The sequence below is a fragment of the Pyrus communis genome, chromosome 15, assembly GCF_041283825.1.
Source record: "Pyrus communis isolate YQ-2024b chromosome 15, ASM4128382v1, whole genome shotgun sequence".
Lineage (NCBI taxonomy): Eukaryota > Viridiplantae > Streptophyta > Magnoliopsida > Rosales > Rosaceae > Pyrus > Pyrus communis.
In genome coordinates, this window is record NC_142579.1 from 5,349,707 (window position 1) to 5,367,836 (window position 18,130).

Here is an 18,130-nt window from a genome sequence, read left to right on the forward strand (position 1 = left end):
GTTATTTTTCATAAATAGTGTGAGTTATTTTGGATTACTTTCAGAAATAGTATGTGTTATTATGTTTTAGTTATAGAAATAGTGTGAGTTATTTTGTTCACTTTCAGAAATAGTGTAGGTTATAATGTTGTAGTTCCAGAAATAATGTGGGTTATTGTGGTTTACTTTAAAAAATAATGAGGGTTATTCTGTTGTAGTCAAGAAATAGTGGTTCACTTGCAAAAATAGTGTGGGTTATTTTATTTTGTTGTAGTCAAGAAATAGTGGTTCACTTGCAAAAATAGTGTGGGTTATTTTGTTGTAGTCAAGAAATAGTGGTTCACTTCCAAAAATAGTGTGAGTTATTTTGTTATTGTGACATCCTACATCGCCCAGGGGAGTGATCCTTAAATGTATATTCTCATCCCTACCTAGCACAAGGCCTTTTGGGACCTCACTGGCTTTGGGTTCCGTAAGAACTCCAAAGTTAAGCGATAAGAGGGCTAGAGCAATCCCATGATGGTGACCCACTGGGAAGTTGCTCGTGAGTTCCCAAAAACAAAACCGTGAGGGAATGGTAAGCCCAAAGCGGACAATATAGTGCTACGGTGGTGAAGCGGGCTTGGGAAGTGATCCGCCTCGGGCCGGGATGTGACAATTGGTATCAGAGCCTAACCCTGGCCGTGTGTGTGCCGACGAGGACGTCGGGCCCCTAAGGGGGGTGGATTGTGACATCCCACATCGCCCAATGGAGTGATCATTAAATGTATATTCTCATCCCTACCTAGCACGAGGCCTTTTGGGAGCTCACTGGCTTCGGGTTCCGTAGGAACTCCGAAGTTAAGCGAGAAGAGGGCTAAAGCAATCCCATGATGGGTGACCCACTGGGAAGTTGCTCGTGAGTTCTTAAAAACAAAACCGTGAGGGAATAGTAAGACCAAAGCGGACAATATCGTGCTACGGTGGTGGAGCGGGCCCGGGATGTGACAGTTATAGTTTAAGAAATAGTGTTTATTTTGCTCCTTACATAAACATTATGTGTTACTTTGGTTCGGTTTCATAAATAGTGTGAGTTTTTTGTTGTAGTTCTAGAAATAGTATGAGCTATTTTAGTTCGATTTCATAAATAGTGATAGTTTTTTGTTGTAATTCCAGAAATAGTATGAGCTATTTTGGTTCGGTTTCCTAAATAGTGAGTTTTTTTGTTATAGTTCCAAAAATAGTAAGAGTTATTTTAAATAATGTTGATTATTTTGCTGCAATTCTATAAATAATATTTATTTTGTTACCTTCCAGACATAGTATGGGTTATTTTGGTTCATTTCATTAAGTGTTGTTTTACTCTTTTATGAAAAGGACTTGGACTAAGTCTATTTTAACAAAAAAAAAAAAAAAATCATGCTATAACTTTATTTAATGAAAAAAATTAAATATTAATGAAAACCCCTTAAATTTTAATAACAAAGACAAAAGAACTTAAATTTTAATAAAAATGACACAATTTTAATATAAACAAATTAAAAAAAAAAGATATGACGTGCAGGAACCATGCATCCATACACTGTTTATGAAACTATACACTCTTTATGAAAACTAGACCAAGAACTATACACTATTTATGAAATATGTTAAATAACTAGGCATTATTTATAAAAATGGACCAATAACTAGGCACTATTTATGAAACTAGACCAAGAAAAAGACACTATTTATGAAACTGGACCCAATAACTAGGCACTATTTATAAAACATGACCAAGAATTAGACATTATTTATGAAACTTACTACACTGTTTATGGAAAATTACGACACTGTTTATGAAACTTACTACACTATTTATGAACCTTAAAGGTACTACACTATTTATGAAATTTAACGGTGCTACACCATTTGATGACTCTTCAATTTGGTTGAAGAAAAACATTATAGATCCAGAGAATCATCAATTTGGTTGAAGGCTATACCTTAGCAGACGAAGTTGCAATTTTGTTTGCAACTTTGCGCGCACACACACACATACATACATGTTTCTCATCTTTTTGAAAAGGCATGTTACATCATACGTGGTGCATCAGACAAAAAGAATGTGAAAACCCTATCTCAACAAGCAACATTCGGCATGACTGTGAGAATTATTTGTTTCGATCTCTATCCTTTTACAAGCATCTTAATACGGTGATCATCTAATCATGTGTTAAGATAAATAACAATGTAGTGATTATTCCATCATTCAATTTTACCGAATGTGAAAAGCGAGATTATGTTTAGCCATGTCAATGGAAATATGAGTGTATTAAGATAAATAATAATGTAGTGATTATTCCATCATTCAATTTTACCGAATGTGAAAAGATTATGTTTAGCCGTGTCAATGGAAGTATAATTGATCAATATGAAATATATATATATATATATATATATATATATATATATATATATCCATGGGTGTACAACTACAATTTTTCAAGATCAAAGGACTACATAGTCTACAACTTTCAGGTCCATATGCCACATCTTCTTCAGCCATAGTCCTAAAACAAGAACATTGAATCATTTAATGAGTTCAAGTTATACTCTTACACGAACTTCAAAGCCAAGATTAACCAAAGTCCTAAGATTGGTCACACTATTTTCCCTAAATTCTATATGTTCTTCCATAAATTCGAGCTTTAATTTAAATAAAAGTCAAGAAAACACCTTCAACAACCAAAAATCACCAAATAGGATTGTATATCGGGATTGTCGAATTTGAAAAAAAAAAAAATCACATTCGTGTAAAATTTAATTAATCAAAATGAAAGAGGGAAATTGAAAAGGAGACTAAAATTTGTGTAGCTCGAACACCTTGTCTCTGCAAAACAAGAATCACTCTCCCTTCCCCCTCCCCCCCCAAAAAAAAAACATAATACAATTTAATTTGATGAGCAATTAAATTTGCTGCAATTGTAGCCTGGTAATGTCAGCAAAGAAAACCCCAGTTCATAAAGTAGTTAGGAGAGGGCCTATGAAACGGTCCCATTGAGCAAAGGCGCAAACGAAGTCTGGTCACAAACCTTCACCAACTTTAATGTCCTCTGAATATCGAATTCCGTTAACCTAGGAGTCAATATTGGTCACTCCGTACTGCCTCACCGCCGAGATGGAGACAACTTAAAATGAAGTTTGGAGGTCTGATCTGTAGTTTTTGCATAGTGCAAAGATGGAGCTGCAATGCAAGATTAAAAAGAAAAAATGGAAGGTTTCGAATGTTAGGAAGAAATGGGGGAGGGAGACAAAATAATAGAGAGATCCATAAATGAAGAAATATATTAAACGGACAAAAGTTTGCAATCAATGTCATGGGCAAAATCGGAAACTCAATTTTTGGGCCATTTAAATTCGACCGGTTTATTGTTGGGTTTTGTCTTAACCATTAAATAAAGTTATAACATAGTTTTTTTTATTAAGATTCAAAATTTTGAAGATCTTTTCATTAGTTTTCCTTAAATAATATTATCCATTTGATTGACGATGTGCTTACAGTACAAACTGCATATTTTTCTACTTTCATTTAATGATATTTTCAAGATAATACACAATAAAACAAACAAGTTAGGGCAAATCACCAGTCCAAGCATGGGTTGACACATTTCACCATAACTCTATATTTGAAAAAATATTTGACATTACAATTAAGCAACAAAATAGAAGACAAAGGTACACATCTAATGGTTATACTTATTTCTTTATATCTCTTTTATCAGATGATCGAAGATAAAGAAAAGTGAGTTTACCGCATGCTTATAACTTAGGGTTTTTCATTTGAAAGTACACACTTTATGAGAAAATCTAAAAAGGACCCTGACCTTTCTTTTGAAATTCTCAACTTTTTTGATTTATTTTTGCGTCATTTGTTAACTTTTATGAGTATATGACACTTGGTGACAGGTTTTTTATAAGATCAAACCTCAAAATCATTTGAATATTATTGGGAGGAAATATAGTCAAGATGAAATTATCATGATTTCCAAGTGTGACTCTATCAAGCAAAGCAATATTATTCTAGTGGAATAGTTGAAGTGGACGGTGTTGAAATTCAAGAAAAGAAGGAGAAGGATTGTCTGCCCTCTCACTTCTGATACCCTCCTGTGCCCTTATGTTTGTGTGGTCCCGGTTAAGTCATGTCAATGTTTTATATTACTATTCATTTTTGTTTTATTATCTCTATAAAAAAAAACAATATAAAATATTGACGTGACTTAACCGTGACCACACAAAACAGGAGGGCACCAGAAGTGGGAGGGTAGACAATCATTGTCCAGAAAAGAATGGCATGTTATTTCCTGTTTGGTCTACAATGCATGTCATGGCCCCCACCACGAAATCTTCTAAAATATACAAAATTGAATTCCATAAGCGAAATTTCGATATGCTCCTATGTATGTGTTTGGTTCCAAAATATTGAGTTTGGGTCGAATGAGTTTATAAATATAATACGGGTAGGGGATTCTTGGTCTAATTCTTAGTTCTTTAAATTGGATTGAGTCTAGTCGATAATATGACGATCGAGTTCTAAGAGAAAGAAGGACTCTTAAAGGATCAGGCTAAAGAGTAATTTGGCCGAGTCCTAATGAAAGTAAAATTATCAAGGATCAGGATGAGTTTTGATAAGAGTCATAATATTTGAAGAATCAAGGCTCGTGCCTGATCAGTTTAAGAGTGAATCAAATGTTGAAAGATTACTGAATTCAGAGTCCTAATTTTGATAGGAGGGGTTGAAGGTTGTGAGTGGATTAGTCTTATTTGAAAAGAGGTTGGATCAGGAGATGTCAAAGAGTTACAATCCAAGTAGGATTCCACTTCAGCGTGAGTGATCAACACGGAATTCACCCTTATAAATAGAAGTGGTTCTGCAACATTCAAAGGGACCTTGAACTCTACACACAAAGGCCATGCACAAATTCTTAATCTACACGAAACCCTTTGAGAAAACACTAACTTCCTTAACTTCGTCAACACACATTTGGTTTGGATCAACAACATTGTGTTGACAACCAACGACATCTTCAATTTGGATTAGCAACACTGGAGCCGTAGAATCAAGCAATCAATGAGCATCTTCAATTTGGAGCAACAACATTGCTTCGAGTTCGACTGCTGATCTCTCAAAGTCTCTGTCAATAAGGATTTTTTGGCCTTCTTATTGAAAGAGGTCATCGCATTAGCCTCTCGACGAAGTGAGGTGTTACCAGGTTACTTAATGTTTGGTACATTGAAAGCCGAACCTTATTTGAACCTCACAATGACTAGTAGGCTTGTCTTCATGCTCTATAACCTAAAGGCCAAAACATGTTCCTTTCTCGGTCATGATCACTTAGATACATAAGTCATAAGTGCGTTTGACACAACAACAACATTCATTATACTCGCCAGCCAAGCTCGGTAGCGAGTTGACACACCCACATTCATAAAAAAGAAGTAGTTAGCTTGTTAACTATTCAGGTTGCGCACCATGTGAACTAAAAAAAAATTTAGAGTCAACAATGTAACATGCATAGAATAAATAAAGCGTTCAACCGTACATACTAAAAGATTCGAGTCATAAGTTGGTTTTCTTGGACGGGACTGGAAATCCAACTTACTGTTGTTGTTTGGTTGGAAAAATACGAAGCCATAAGTTAGTTTTCTTGGACGGGACTGGAATTCCAACTTACTGTTGTTGTTTGGATGGAAAAGTACAAATGGTTTCATGGTCAAAACGCATAAGGCCCAACTCCCAAGTCCCAAACGCAAGTAGTTCATCCCACGTTTTGGAGTGCCGTTAAAGCCAACTTCATCATGCCTCCCACTCACGCTTATGTTTCGTTGTGTTCTCTATTTTTTTTTATTTGGGTTTTTATCCATACTTTATTTGAAAAGATCCAAGTTATAATCCAAAGGGAAGGTCACATATTTTTACTTGTTTAGTAAAATTCTGTTAAAATGGGGTTACTGACAATTATAAAAACGAACGTGTAAGACATAAAAATTTGGGTTGGAGAAACCGACCAAAGTTATTAGCTATACCAAAGCATATACATTGATGATAGAAATTGGTACACTAATTTTGTTAGAATATCAAATGCATGATTGTTCATGTAAATTCTTGTTTTGAATACTATAATTCTTGATCATTTGGAAAAAAGGAATGAGAATTGTATGACAAAAGAAACTTACAAATAATTTTGATTCGTTTCATTTGGCATATTATTATGTAAGAGTACTTATTTTGATTGATTTAATATATGATACTCACATTGTGAAATAAATCGTACAACTTTGTAACGGATCTACTCCTTTGAATTCATTTTCACACAACGATTTCCTTCAACCAACTACATGCCTATGAAGATAACAAGCACGCAACCATGAGAGCAATTTTTTAAGGGATGTGTTATCCACACCCCCCGTTTTACTTCTCATATACCCTTGATAATTTATGTCCGTTGATCTTCTTCAATTCATCCGATCCGATGGCCGAAAATTAAAAAGGTGTGTGAGAAGTAAAATGGGGTGTGTGGATATCACACCCATTTTTTAGTGTACTGGGAACACGGCTTGTACATTACATGTTATAATATAAATGGTTGGAAATTTTATTTTCAAGTATCCAACTACTTGTATTACGACACTTATTGTACCAAAACGTATTACTTGTACATTGAAAAATCCCTCCAACCACAGACTTAAAATCTTCATCCAACGTACAAGTGACGAGACACCAAAATTGTGTGAGACGTGCACATTCTTAGATAGCTAGTAACAATTTCAAAACATTTCTTCAAATTAGTGAAGCTATATTTATGCATCTTACCTCTGTTAAATTTCATCCATTTTTTTTTTAACAAATGATATTATCTACACTAAGGGAGTGAGAATTTAAATTCATTTTTTGACAACAATCGAACTTAAAATCTTTCACTTACAAAGGAAGATGAAGTTTCATACAATTTTTTCTTGAACATAATAAAAGGGTACCTACTAACGAGAGAATACCTCAAGACAAAAGGTCTCCTTTGTCCCTAAAATAAGGTGATTGAATTGACGAGCGACTCATGAAAAACATAGCCGACTCTAATAAGTAAGTTAATGAATCATGAGTAGGAGATGAATTACCTCGTTTTGTCACTATTCCGTACCTCCCTCATAAATTAAGTTGCCCTCTCATCTCACGGTCTCACCGCCACCCCTTTATCCACTACTCATAGTCTCGTACTATCATGTATATCATGTTGAAAATGTACAAACACAATTTATTACAATGTGATTGTCTCTGCCTCACCTATCATGCACGGAAAACATCAGGGTCCCAGACTTCTTCTCTCGATCCTATATCTTGGGATGGAAATAGTAGTACCATTATCACAACTTATGATTAAAGCTAGGTAAACCGACTTTTAAAATCACGTTTTTTAATTATAGATGTGTTACAAATTAAAAATTAAATACTTTAATCGATACTTATAATACTTCAATCATCAACAACACATCATGTGATATGTTTATCATTATTCTACAATCATATTTGTTTGGACCGCTCTCGCTATGTGATGATAAATGAAATAGTGTTAATTTTGAACAACATATTTGTTTGGAAGTTCAATTAATTTATGAGTAGGCTCCAGAACAATACGTGACCGCTGCCGATAATGCTAGGAGAGTATCAAACAAAAGCAAAGAATGATACCAAAGTAAGTAATTAAGATGCTGAATTGGAAGTGATGGCTGCATTTGTTTGTTTCAACCTTGAATTTTTATGGATGGTGGTTCGAAGAAAATATAACCAAAAAAAAAGGGTAAGATGGATTATCAATCAAATCATTCTTAAAATCATAGAAGGTGCTACTTTCCTAAACCAACCTACCAAATCATCCGATGACTGAATTTATTAAATGTAAACTGAAAAATGCATTTCAATCCTCCATGCTTTTTTATTGGAATTCAAATACTACCAACTACAAAATAGAGACTAGGCACCATTAAGTCAAATTTAGGCTTACATTTCCCAAGGCTTCTTGAAATTTGAATTTTCCTTCTTTTTTGAAAAGACTTGAAATGTTATTTTCACTGGTCTAAAAATTCCTACTTAAGCATTAAGTGGCTAGGCATCACCTATATTAATCCTTAAAAGTTTGAAAATTAAGAAATGTGCCTAGACCTACTTAAGCGTTGGTCTAACCGCCTAGACTACGACTCTCACTTAAACAGAAAATCATATAGCTTTCATTTTGCATTTTATTTTATCAATAAGTTGTAATAGATTTGTTGAATGTTTGGATGAGCATTAATTATATGCTTATTTCTTATGTTTTCAATATTTTCTAATACTTTATAATTTATATATCATTTTCTTTTGCAGTTTATGTATCACAATACAATTATATGTTTCTTTAGAGTATTAATAAGCACTTATTTATATAATATATAATAAATTTATTTGAATTCGCCTATTCCACCTAAATCCCCGTCTCACCTCACCTAGCCGCAAAACCCCAACCTATCATCCGATTAGTACCTAACGCTTTTTAGAACCTTGGTTATTTTAATATCACTCTCCCCAACGGAACAAAATTGTTCCACTTTCCTCCTAGAACTTAATAATCTTCGTCCCACGTTGGATTCTATCAAGTTTGTTAAATGTTGCGATTACTATATTATTTCCACATAAGAAAAGTTATCATAAAGGAGAATTCAGATAATGTGAAACAAAAATTGAGTTCTATAAGAAAATGAAACAATTTAAATTTTAGGGGAACTGAGACTAAAATCTAAGTTAATGTAGCATGGCAACAATTAAGCATCAAATTTTAGTTCATCATGAGGTGTCTTTTAGAAAAGTAGATGGAGCAAAAAAGCATATCCCACAAGGCCCCAACTTCGCGGGATTTTTTAATATGACGGTAACACGAGATAGTACATTACGTGTTCCTATAGAAATGGTAGGTTATGTGTGTTAAAGCTTAATAATTTAAAAATTAAAAAATTTCACTATTTACATAAAAATACATGATATATCATCCGTGTTCCCGTTACAACTAAAAAATTTTCCCCAACTTCTTCATTTAAATAGTTAAAGACCAACAACCCCAAGAAATTCCTCACAAAGATGCACACTTTTGCATGTAAAAAAACCTAAAATAATAAAAACCCACTTGCCAAAAGTTCAAAATTTGCACACTGCCTGTTTGAATTGCTTTCACATCTTTCCTTTCTACCCCAAAACCAAAGGCTGTAAAACACATAACCATAGTCAAAGACTTTAAGCACCGCAACCCCCATCCCTCTTTGCAGTAATGGCTTTTGGCGCTCTCCACCACCTCCTCCTTCTCCTCCCACCTTTACCTTTATCACCTCCCTCTCCTCCTCCCCACTACCTCGAAAAACCCACCAAAAGCATAAGCCCATCATTCTTTGCCCCATCAGGTATTTGATTACTTGTCACTGAGAGATTAACAGCAAGCATGGGTTTCCTCTCTTGCAATGCAGAGTCGGCAATCGCCACCTGCGATCCATACAACTGGGACCGCAAGAGAAAACCCAGAACCCACAAAACCCAACACATCAACAAGCCCATTAAGATCAGACACTTTTACTACGACGACCTCGTCGCCGCCACCAATGGGTTCGCCGCTGACAGATTTCTGGGCAAAGGAAGCCACGGAAGTGTCTACAAGGCCATCCTAGACGACGGCAGCCTCGTCGCCGCCGTTAAGAAGACGAAAACCACGAAGCCGTCGTCGTCGGCGAGTCTTCACAACGCGGAGAACGAGATCGAGATCCTCTCGAGAGTTCACCACCCCAGGCTCGTCAATCTAATCGGATTCTGCGCCGATGGAAGAAACGATTACGACACTAAGTTGCTCGTCGTTGAGTACATGCCCAACGGCTCCCTCTACGACCTCCTACACTTAAACTCCCAACCGCCGGGTTGGACCAGGCGAGTCCGGTTCTGTTTACATGTAGCGAGAGCAGTTCAGGCGCTCCACTCGTCGAACCCGCCCGTCATCCACCGCGACATTAAATCGTCCAACGTTTTGATCGACAAGGACTGGAACGCGCGGCTCGGCGACTTGGGGCTGGCGTTGAGGGGACACGTGGAGGACGTTCGGGTTAAGTGTACACCACCGGCGGGGACGTTAGGATACCTCGACCCGGGCTATCTTGCGCCGGGGGATCTGAGCACCAAGAGCGACGTCTTCAGTTTCGGAATACTCCTGTTGGAGATTCTGAGCGGGAGAAACGCCATTGACGTGAACTACAGTCCGCCATCGGTGGTGGACTGGGCCATGCCGATCATAAAGCGCGGCGACTTCGCCGGAATCTTGGACCCCAGAATCGGACCGCCGTTGGACCCCGCCGTGATCCGCCGCGTGGCGGTGTTGGCTGCGAAGTGCGTGCGATCCTCGGCGGAGAGGCGGCCCACAATGGCGGAGGTGGTCGAGTGCCTCAAAATCGTGAGGAAGAGAGTCCACGCGCCACCTATCTGGAGCAGATTCAAACGGCGGGTGAACGCGAAGCGCGTGGAGAATAAAAACGATCGTCATGACCACCACTCCGGCGAATACGAAGAGGTTGTGAACGTGAAGAGCATGAGAGGAGGGAGTAGAAGGAAGTTGAACGGGAAGGTATCGAGTGTGTTGGGCGCAGAGTGCGAGGGTGAGGAGGACGCGATGATTGGTGGTCGCGTGGCGAGGTCAAAGTCAATTGGGTCGGTGAATGAGATTAAGGCGGGAGGAGGCGGGAATCGTGGGCGGAAGGGAGCAGGGGGTGGGGTGGCGGTGAGGGTGGCGCCGTCGGTGGTGAGGCTGAACAAGTCGAGGTCAACGGGGTTATTGAATTTGAGAAGTCCGAGGGTGGTGCGTCATCACAAGAGAGGGTTTGTGTTTGAATTTGGAGGGAGGGAGGTTGATTCGGTGGAACTGGATATGTCAAAGTGGGTGATTAGTTTGGATAATCATAACAGTGAGAAAACGCTTGAGAAACCACTGGTTTCTATCTGACTGATGATAGTTTAATGAATTTTTGTGTTGGAAATTGTAATGTTGTTCAAACTAAAAGTTAGGGTTTGTAAAATAAGTCCCAAGAGGTAATGTGGTGGTGGTACATGCTTTCTTGATTTACTCATCATGTTGTATCCTTGTAGTTTATTCTCACGAGAAAAAAGAAACTCTTACAAGTTGCATTTTTGTATTTGGCTTGTATATATTAGAAGAAAAATGTTACGGATATCTAAAAATGCACTAAAGGATAGGAGAGTCTTAATTCTCAATGAATAAGCAATAATGTGATTCATATTCGTTTTTGGCAAAATCAAACTTAAGATGTTTCACTTACGAGTAAAGAATGAATCCAACCATCAACTGTCACATCTAACATCATATTTTTATAAAAATTGTTCAAACGAGAGTTAATTAGTTATCTGTTTATGATAAATAAATAGACAAATACAATATTTTCAAAAGATGAGGACATGAAAAATCATTGAAATTGTGTTATCTTGACAACTAGTTCATGAGATTTTGAATTAATAGGTACTTGAGAATATAAGAAAACAACTAAATCATAGTTATAAGTAGGCTCCACACAATTATATAGTCGATATTCCAAGTCAAACTAAGCAATGCAAGTAGGGAGACAAAGTTTTGCACAATTATATAGTCAATTTTTTTAAATACTATAAAAACCCCAAGATGCAATGTATATACTTCAAATATCAAAAAATTGTTAATGGTCCAATCAAGAAAATTACTTAATTATCTAATATTGATTAAATCTCTAGATTTGGAATTACTCTTTCTAATAGGTCTTATGAATTTACAGAGACAACTCCCAAGTGAACATAGCAAACACATGCATTGTATGCATAAATTAATCAGCAGCATTCTGCAAAACCAAGAAAGATGACTGACTGTTTGGTAACTGGAGTAGGTCAGTCTCTGAAAACGGAAAACCAGGCAATGGCGCAATAGCTTGAAAGTTTTCCCGATTTGTGGCTGCTATCATGCGTTTGCCTACTCAGTAATCACTTGCCAAATGGTCCACCGAGGCATCGAGGCATCCCGCATTCAAATGCAAGCAACGGTCACATCTAAAAGCGTTGGCACCACTCCAAAAACTATTTAATGCAGTGCCCGTCAGCCATGCCTAAGGTAAGATTCTGTTTTTGTCTGTTGGATTTGATCGCAGTTAATGCTTCTTCTTCCGCATTGGATGCTTGTTAATGCCTGCCAATATGGAAAGTCGCTTGGAGATGGATTGTTTGTCATTCCATTTCTATACTCTTTTTATGCTTTTTTATTTGTGTAACCACGGTTTAACTACGTTAATATTTTATAGTAATTTTTTTTATAGAAATAATAAGATAAAAAGTAATAGTAATATTAAATATTGACGTGAATTAACCGTGACCGTACAAATAGAAAGGAATGAAAATACATGAAAAGTGGAAGGGCAGAGAAGCCAGATCGTTATTACTCATGTTTTTCTAGCCAAATGCAGGTCGATGTCTACTTGACGGTCCACAAAAATTACAAATAACCAAAGGAAAATACGAAAATGTATGTAGGATATTATTTTCGAGAAACTTTTAGTCAAGACCTCACTTTTTAGGAGCCAATTTGTTCGATAATTGCAAGTATATCTTATTGTATCTACTGGTCCCTCGTATCATTCCATCATTTCACAGATGAAGCTTTTTAGGGAAGAGGTTTTTATTTTTATTTTATAAAATAGGGATTAGTTGTGGAACTCACACCAAATCAAACTTCTACGATCCAAATCGTCTATTTTTTAAGTTGTACCTTTTAGATTATTCTTACAAAATATTAGTCAAATCAAAAATATTTGAGATATCTAATTGAGTTTAAAGAAATTAAAGAACACTTTATTCTTTTAAGAAACAATGAAATTTCATTGTGGCAATTAAATATGAACTTTAACTTACGAACAAGCTAAATGTCATAACACATTTCTGCATAGTTTAGCATTACTAAACAATTAGAACATAACCACTCTAGGATAAGGAGTGCTTCGGTCACCCTCAAACTCGGGGTCACTCTAAGATTGTATTATTAGAGTGTATAAGAGTTTTTTTTTTTTTTTTTTTTGTTTAATTTATTTAAGGAATCGATAGTAATTTTCTTTAAAATAACAAAAAACCATTACAGTGAAACAATATAAAGAAAGCTCATTAGGATGAGGCATAGTCCTCCAAAAGTACATCAACTATAATACTATGAGGGGACGTCATCTGTTCACAAGAATGTTCCACAGGTAGTCCAAAACGAGCAACCCTGTGAATCGCAACGTTGGCTTAACAACGAATGTGGGTAAAAGGAACTTCCATGACTGAGGAATATAGAAACTTGATGTCTTCCTTAGTCGAAGAATCACGCAAAGCTTCCACAATCTGAAACCAATTGCTCTCATAAAGGAAGTTTGTAAAACCCCTGTTCATTGCCCAAATCAAACCAAACCTGACAGCCACCGCTTACGCCTGTAAGGGTGTGAAATTATCCGGCTCATTTCCACACGATGCTGTCACAAAAACGCCTGAATCATCTCTGATAATCAGGCCAAAACAACCCAATTTCATCTCGCCATTCCAGTTGCCGTCAAAATTTAATTTCAGGTGGCCAGAGGGTGGAGCTTTCCATTTCGGTGTGATGCACATAGATGGGTTGGTGGGGGTGAATATCTGTATTAACAATCACGAAACTGTGCCACCAGTGAAGAGTGCGCACCACCACGACATCAGGAATTTCACCTTCTTCGGTCCAAAGTTTTCCATTACGAGTGCGCCAAAATTGCCTAACCAACCATCATTGCAGATTTGAAGTGAGCAAAATGGAGTAGATCAGCGATCTTCATAGCACAATCCAGAAATTATGCGGAGGATGAACCTCGTAACAAAATCCCTAAATGAGATGACATCCCTATGCGCTTAGCAAACAGACGGTCCTTCAAAAGATGAAAAATTGATTTTGTATGATGGTTGCACAACACACATGCCGAGTCCGTAGGAATATGCCGCTTCCCTAGATTTTCCCTAGTAGGGATAATGTTTTTACAAAGCTTCCAGAAGCAAATCCTCACTTTGGGGGGAACATTAGCCTGCCAAACCTTAGCCTAGAATTTAGAGTTGTAACCCGAGGTTGCGGAGAAGGAAGCCTCATTGTTTATAGGATTCAACCATTCCCGAGAGATGTGGTAAGCACTTCTCACTGAGAAATTACCACTCTTCTCAAAATGGCAGATTAAATGGTCAGCAGCACGGCAAAAGCTCAGAGGTATTGCACGAATCACTTCACTTTGGTCTCGAAAAAAAGGGACCCCAACAATTCCACGTTCCATGCCCTTATCGTATGAAAAATGAGTTGGAGGCGACTAACCGGTTCAAAATATCACATAAATCTTTTGGTAAAAAAGAGTAGTTCATAACATATGTAGAAATAGCTTGAGCAACGGCTTTGACAAGAAGTTCCTTTCTAGCCGCACTTAGAAGCTTCCCATTCCAACTCTGTAACCGTTTCCAAATACGCTTCTTAATATAAGCAAGAGTTAGATGATTTGTGCAAGAGAAGTTTTTTATTTCCTTTTATTTTAAAACCCATATTTTGGTTTTTATTTTATTTTATTTATTTATTTCACACATTGAGTGCAGTGTTATATTTTTTCGACCCCGAGTTCGAGTGTGACAGCTTTGGCCTCATTTGAAATTTGGAGAAATGAATTTTTTTTTTTTCTAGTGCTAATTAACATAAGTTCATCCACTTAGTGTGAACTAACCCATTCTTCCCAACTAAAAATTAGCCCACGCCACCTTAAAAACTCTTAAGACAAAGTTAATCAATTTTTTTTTTTTTATGAGTCGAGCGATAGTTTTAGTAAGTTAGATGTTAGATTAGCCACCGACGGGGTTCGAACCCACACCATCATGTAAGGGCGCAACACCTTTCCACCATGTGATAAAGAGCTACTTGCCAAAGTTAATCAAACATAATAAAAGGAAAATGAAAATTATAGCTCACTCTTGTAGAAACTCCCGACTCCACTATTGCTTAAGCAATTAACAACATTAATTAGTCGTTCATATAATAACGGAATGAGATTGAAACGTAAACCTTTTACGAAATTGAAACGAACAATCTTACTAGTATGGTAGATGTCAAGCCCGTCTATGAAGTCAAGACTTTTAGGTTTGGCTTTCCTTGTCAAATATTGTAATTGAACCACACACATGCTCAATCTAGGTTTAAGTTATTCTCTATTTATGGGTTATGTCTACTGGGAAGAAATGTTCAAGAATGTGGCACATCTCACTTCAAAAGGTTTGTTCATGCATGTGCATCTCATGTCTACATTTCTGCTACATTTTGACTAGTTATGTTGTCTGGGTCAAAATTCCTCGCTGATGTCCAGCTGGCTGGGCACACAATTTAAGATAACCTAAATGGGTTGACTAACAGGTTTTATACGAGATTGAATTTTCAGCCTTTGATTTGCAAAGATTGTTCTCTGTGTTGACAAGTGTTCCTTGTCCTTGTTGCTGAAAATAAGCATCCCTTGTTTGCTTAAAAACCCTGCTTCTCTCATTTTTTTTCTTTTGGAAAGAAAGTTTATAATTTTAAGAAGGTTTGTTTTTCCTCGCCATCTCAGATCTCCCTAGGAGTATCAAGCCTTTTCTTTGGGTAATATTCTTCTTTGAATATTTGTATATCTCCAAAAATGCTTGTTTAAATCTTTTATGCTCAATTGTTTTGGCTAGGAAATTTTACATTTTCAAAGAGTGTTTTTTAAACCTTGGGTTGCCTCTTGTGTTCTTCATTAGAAACCCTAGCCACAAAACCATGTTCATGAATTAAACACCCACTCATTGTAGAATAGGGTTGCATTGTTCTTCATGGTTTTGTTTTAATTTTGTGGTCAAGTTCTTCAAATTTCAAATCTTTAAACTGACTCGTTTTGGATTCTCATCAGTTTCTTCCTTCAAGTATTTGTTTGGAGAAACTAATTGGTCATTGAATCCAGATTTTTTATAACCATCATTGTCATATCATTTGCATTGGTTGTGTTGATATCAATGCCACAAGGTGAAGAGCTCAGGAGGAGCTGCCACTTCATGAAGACCGAAGGAGTTTTCATCTCGTGTAAGGCAAGTTTGTACAAAGGTAAAGCTACTCCATAGATAAGGATCTAGGAATTGAGCTTGTGTGGTCTTTGTACAAACCTTGTTTACACTAGCGGATTGGACTTAGTGGAGAGTCCCCGGTCTTTAAACCCAGAGGTGGGTTTTTCCAGCCAAAAACTTCTTGCGCTCCAAGTCTCTTAAACTTGTCCACATATCTTACTTACTTGCATATGTTTCATGCATCCTATGAGTTGTTTTTTGATATGTGTTAGCTACCAAGTTTACAATGCATATTATGAGCAATGAACTGAATTGTTGTGATAAGCACAAATTGTACTACTTATTTTATCCCTAAAAAACGACATTTTGTAGTGATATCTTTGCTTTTAGTTGAAGTCATTACATGTTTGTATTTTTGGACTTAAATGAAAGAAATTTCATGGTTTTATGTTTTGACGGCCAAATTAAGGAGATGAGAAAGATCCTATTATTTTCTTGTTTTTCACATATGTTGGCAGGCATATTGTCCATGTTGTGATATGTTTTTATCATAATAATGTTATGTAGTATGACAAATTAAGAGAAAAGTAGAGCATTTGTCTCACATGGGATTCTTCCTTATTCTTTTCATCAGCATGTGATTAGCACAAGTAAGGGCTGGCCTACTTTTCATTCAAACCGACAGAAGAGAGGCAAGTCTATCTTTAATCCAATTTTTCTGGAGCCCAGCCGCCGACACTCTAGCAGTAGAGGAAGAGATTTCAATCGAGCAAAGATCAAAGAAAGATGGAGAATCAATCTCTTAATTCCATCTTCAAGTCAGGGGTCTTCACCAAGAGTATAAATATGAGAATTTGGATGCTGAGTTGGTTCAATTGGTGTAGGGATTTGATCACTTTTAGAATTAGAGGATGCCCATTTGGGAAAAATACGATTACCGTTTCGAAACAACTAGGGAATCAAAGAGGGCAATATGAAGGCTATATCTGCAGCGATTAAACCCAAGAGGCACAAGGTAATAAATCGATGATTAAGTTTTTGTTGGTTACAGAAAGTAAATGAATTAGAAGGGGGAAGAGAAAGGAAGGAAAATGAGTGGCTGCTTGGCATTAATTTGGAATATTTTTGCTGATCATTAAGGATCATTGAAGAAGGCATCAGCAGAGCAAGAAGAAAAAAAACAAGGAGAAAAGGAAGAAGGCAGACTAGAGGTGCGGCAAAGCAGGGGACTTTTGAGGCTTTTTCTAAACTAAATTTTCTTCTTATTTCTTATGGATTAAGTACCGATTTCGATTATGTTTGGGAACTAATTTCATTTTGCTAGGGCTACGATGTAGCCTAACTATGAATTCTTAATTTCTCAGTTTAATTATTTATGAATTTTCATTCACTTTGAGTATCATTTTGCTATGCTTATGAGCTTAATTTTAATCTTGGTGATTAGCTACCACTTGGGTTTGAGTTGAGTCTATTTGATGCGAGTTAACACAGATGCCATGTTGTTAATTCGGTTTAGCGTCTTGCAAATGGTACCATGAATTTCTTGTTGTAAATGTCATACACTAGGTTTCATGCGGTCTTTTAGTTAGTTCCCAAATTGTTAATGAACTTGTGTGTGTTTAGTAGTCTAGATGCCAGAGATTATTAGCACATATGAGTATATGTAGTAATCTAGATGCCATGGATATTATATGAATTAGAGGAACTAGACCGTCAAGTTGGATGTTTATTCATTAACAATTAATTGTTGGAATTAAGTAGAATTGGTTATGGTGAATCGGATGCTCTAGTGTTTTTCACAATTGAATTATAATTTGTTTACTTTGTCGTTATCATCACTTAGCTAAGTTCATTTCATTTTATTTACAATCACCATTTCGGAATTCTTATTCAAATCATCAATTTTTCTATTCCAATTCAAGTAAAACTTAAATTTAGTTAGATAGTTGGAATTACATTCAATATTAGTTGGAACGATCTTGTGCTTGCCTACTATATTATACT

The 18,130-nt window shown here is 36.5% G+C and overlaps 1 protein-coding gene and 1 long non-coding RNA gene across 2 annotated transcripts; both read left to right on the forward strand.

Annotated features, from left to right (window-relative positions):
* The first annotated feature begins 9,035 nt into the window (after positions 1 to 9,035).
* On the forward strand, positions 9,036 to 11,183 carry LOC137716507 (serine/threonine-protein kinase-like protein At1g28390). The gene has a single exon (XM_068455966.2). The coding sequence runs from the start codon at positions 9,459 to 9,461 to the stop codon at positions 10,995 to 10,997; it is 1,539 nt and encodes a 512-aa protein (XP_068312067.2). The 5' UTR covers positions 9,036 to 9,458; the 3' UTR covers positions 10,998 to 11,183.
* A 5,524-nt stretch (positions 11,184 to 16,707) lies between these two features.
* On the forward strand, positions 16,708 to 17,522 carry LOC148690419 (uncharacterized). Its single transcript, XR_015956543.1, has 2 exons — positions 16,708 to 17,141; positions 17,267 to 17,522. It is a non-coding gene; the product is annotated as an uncharacterized LOC148690419 (long non-coding RNA).
* Positions 17,523 to 18,130: the final 608 nt, after the last annotated feature.

Coding starts and splice junctions, on each gene's coding strand:
- LOC137716507 (XM_068455966.2), top strand. CDS start 9,459: ATGGGTTTCCTCTCTTGCAATGCAGAGTCGGCAATCGCCACCTGCGAT.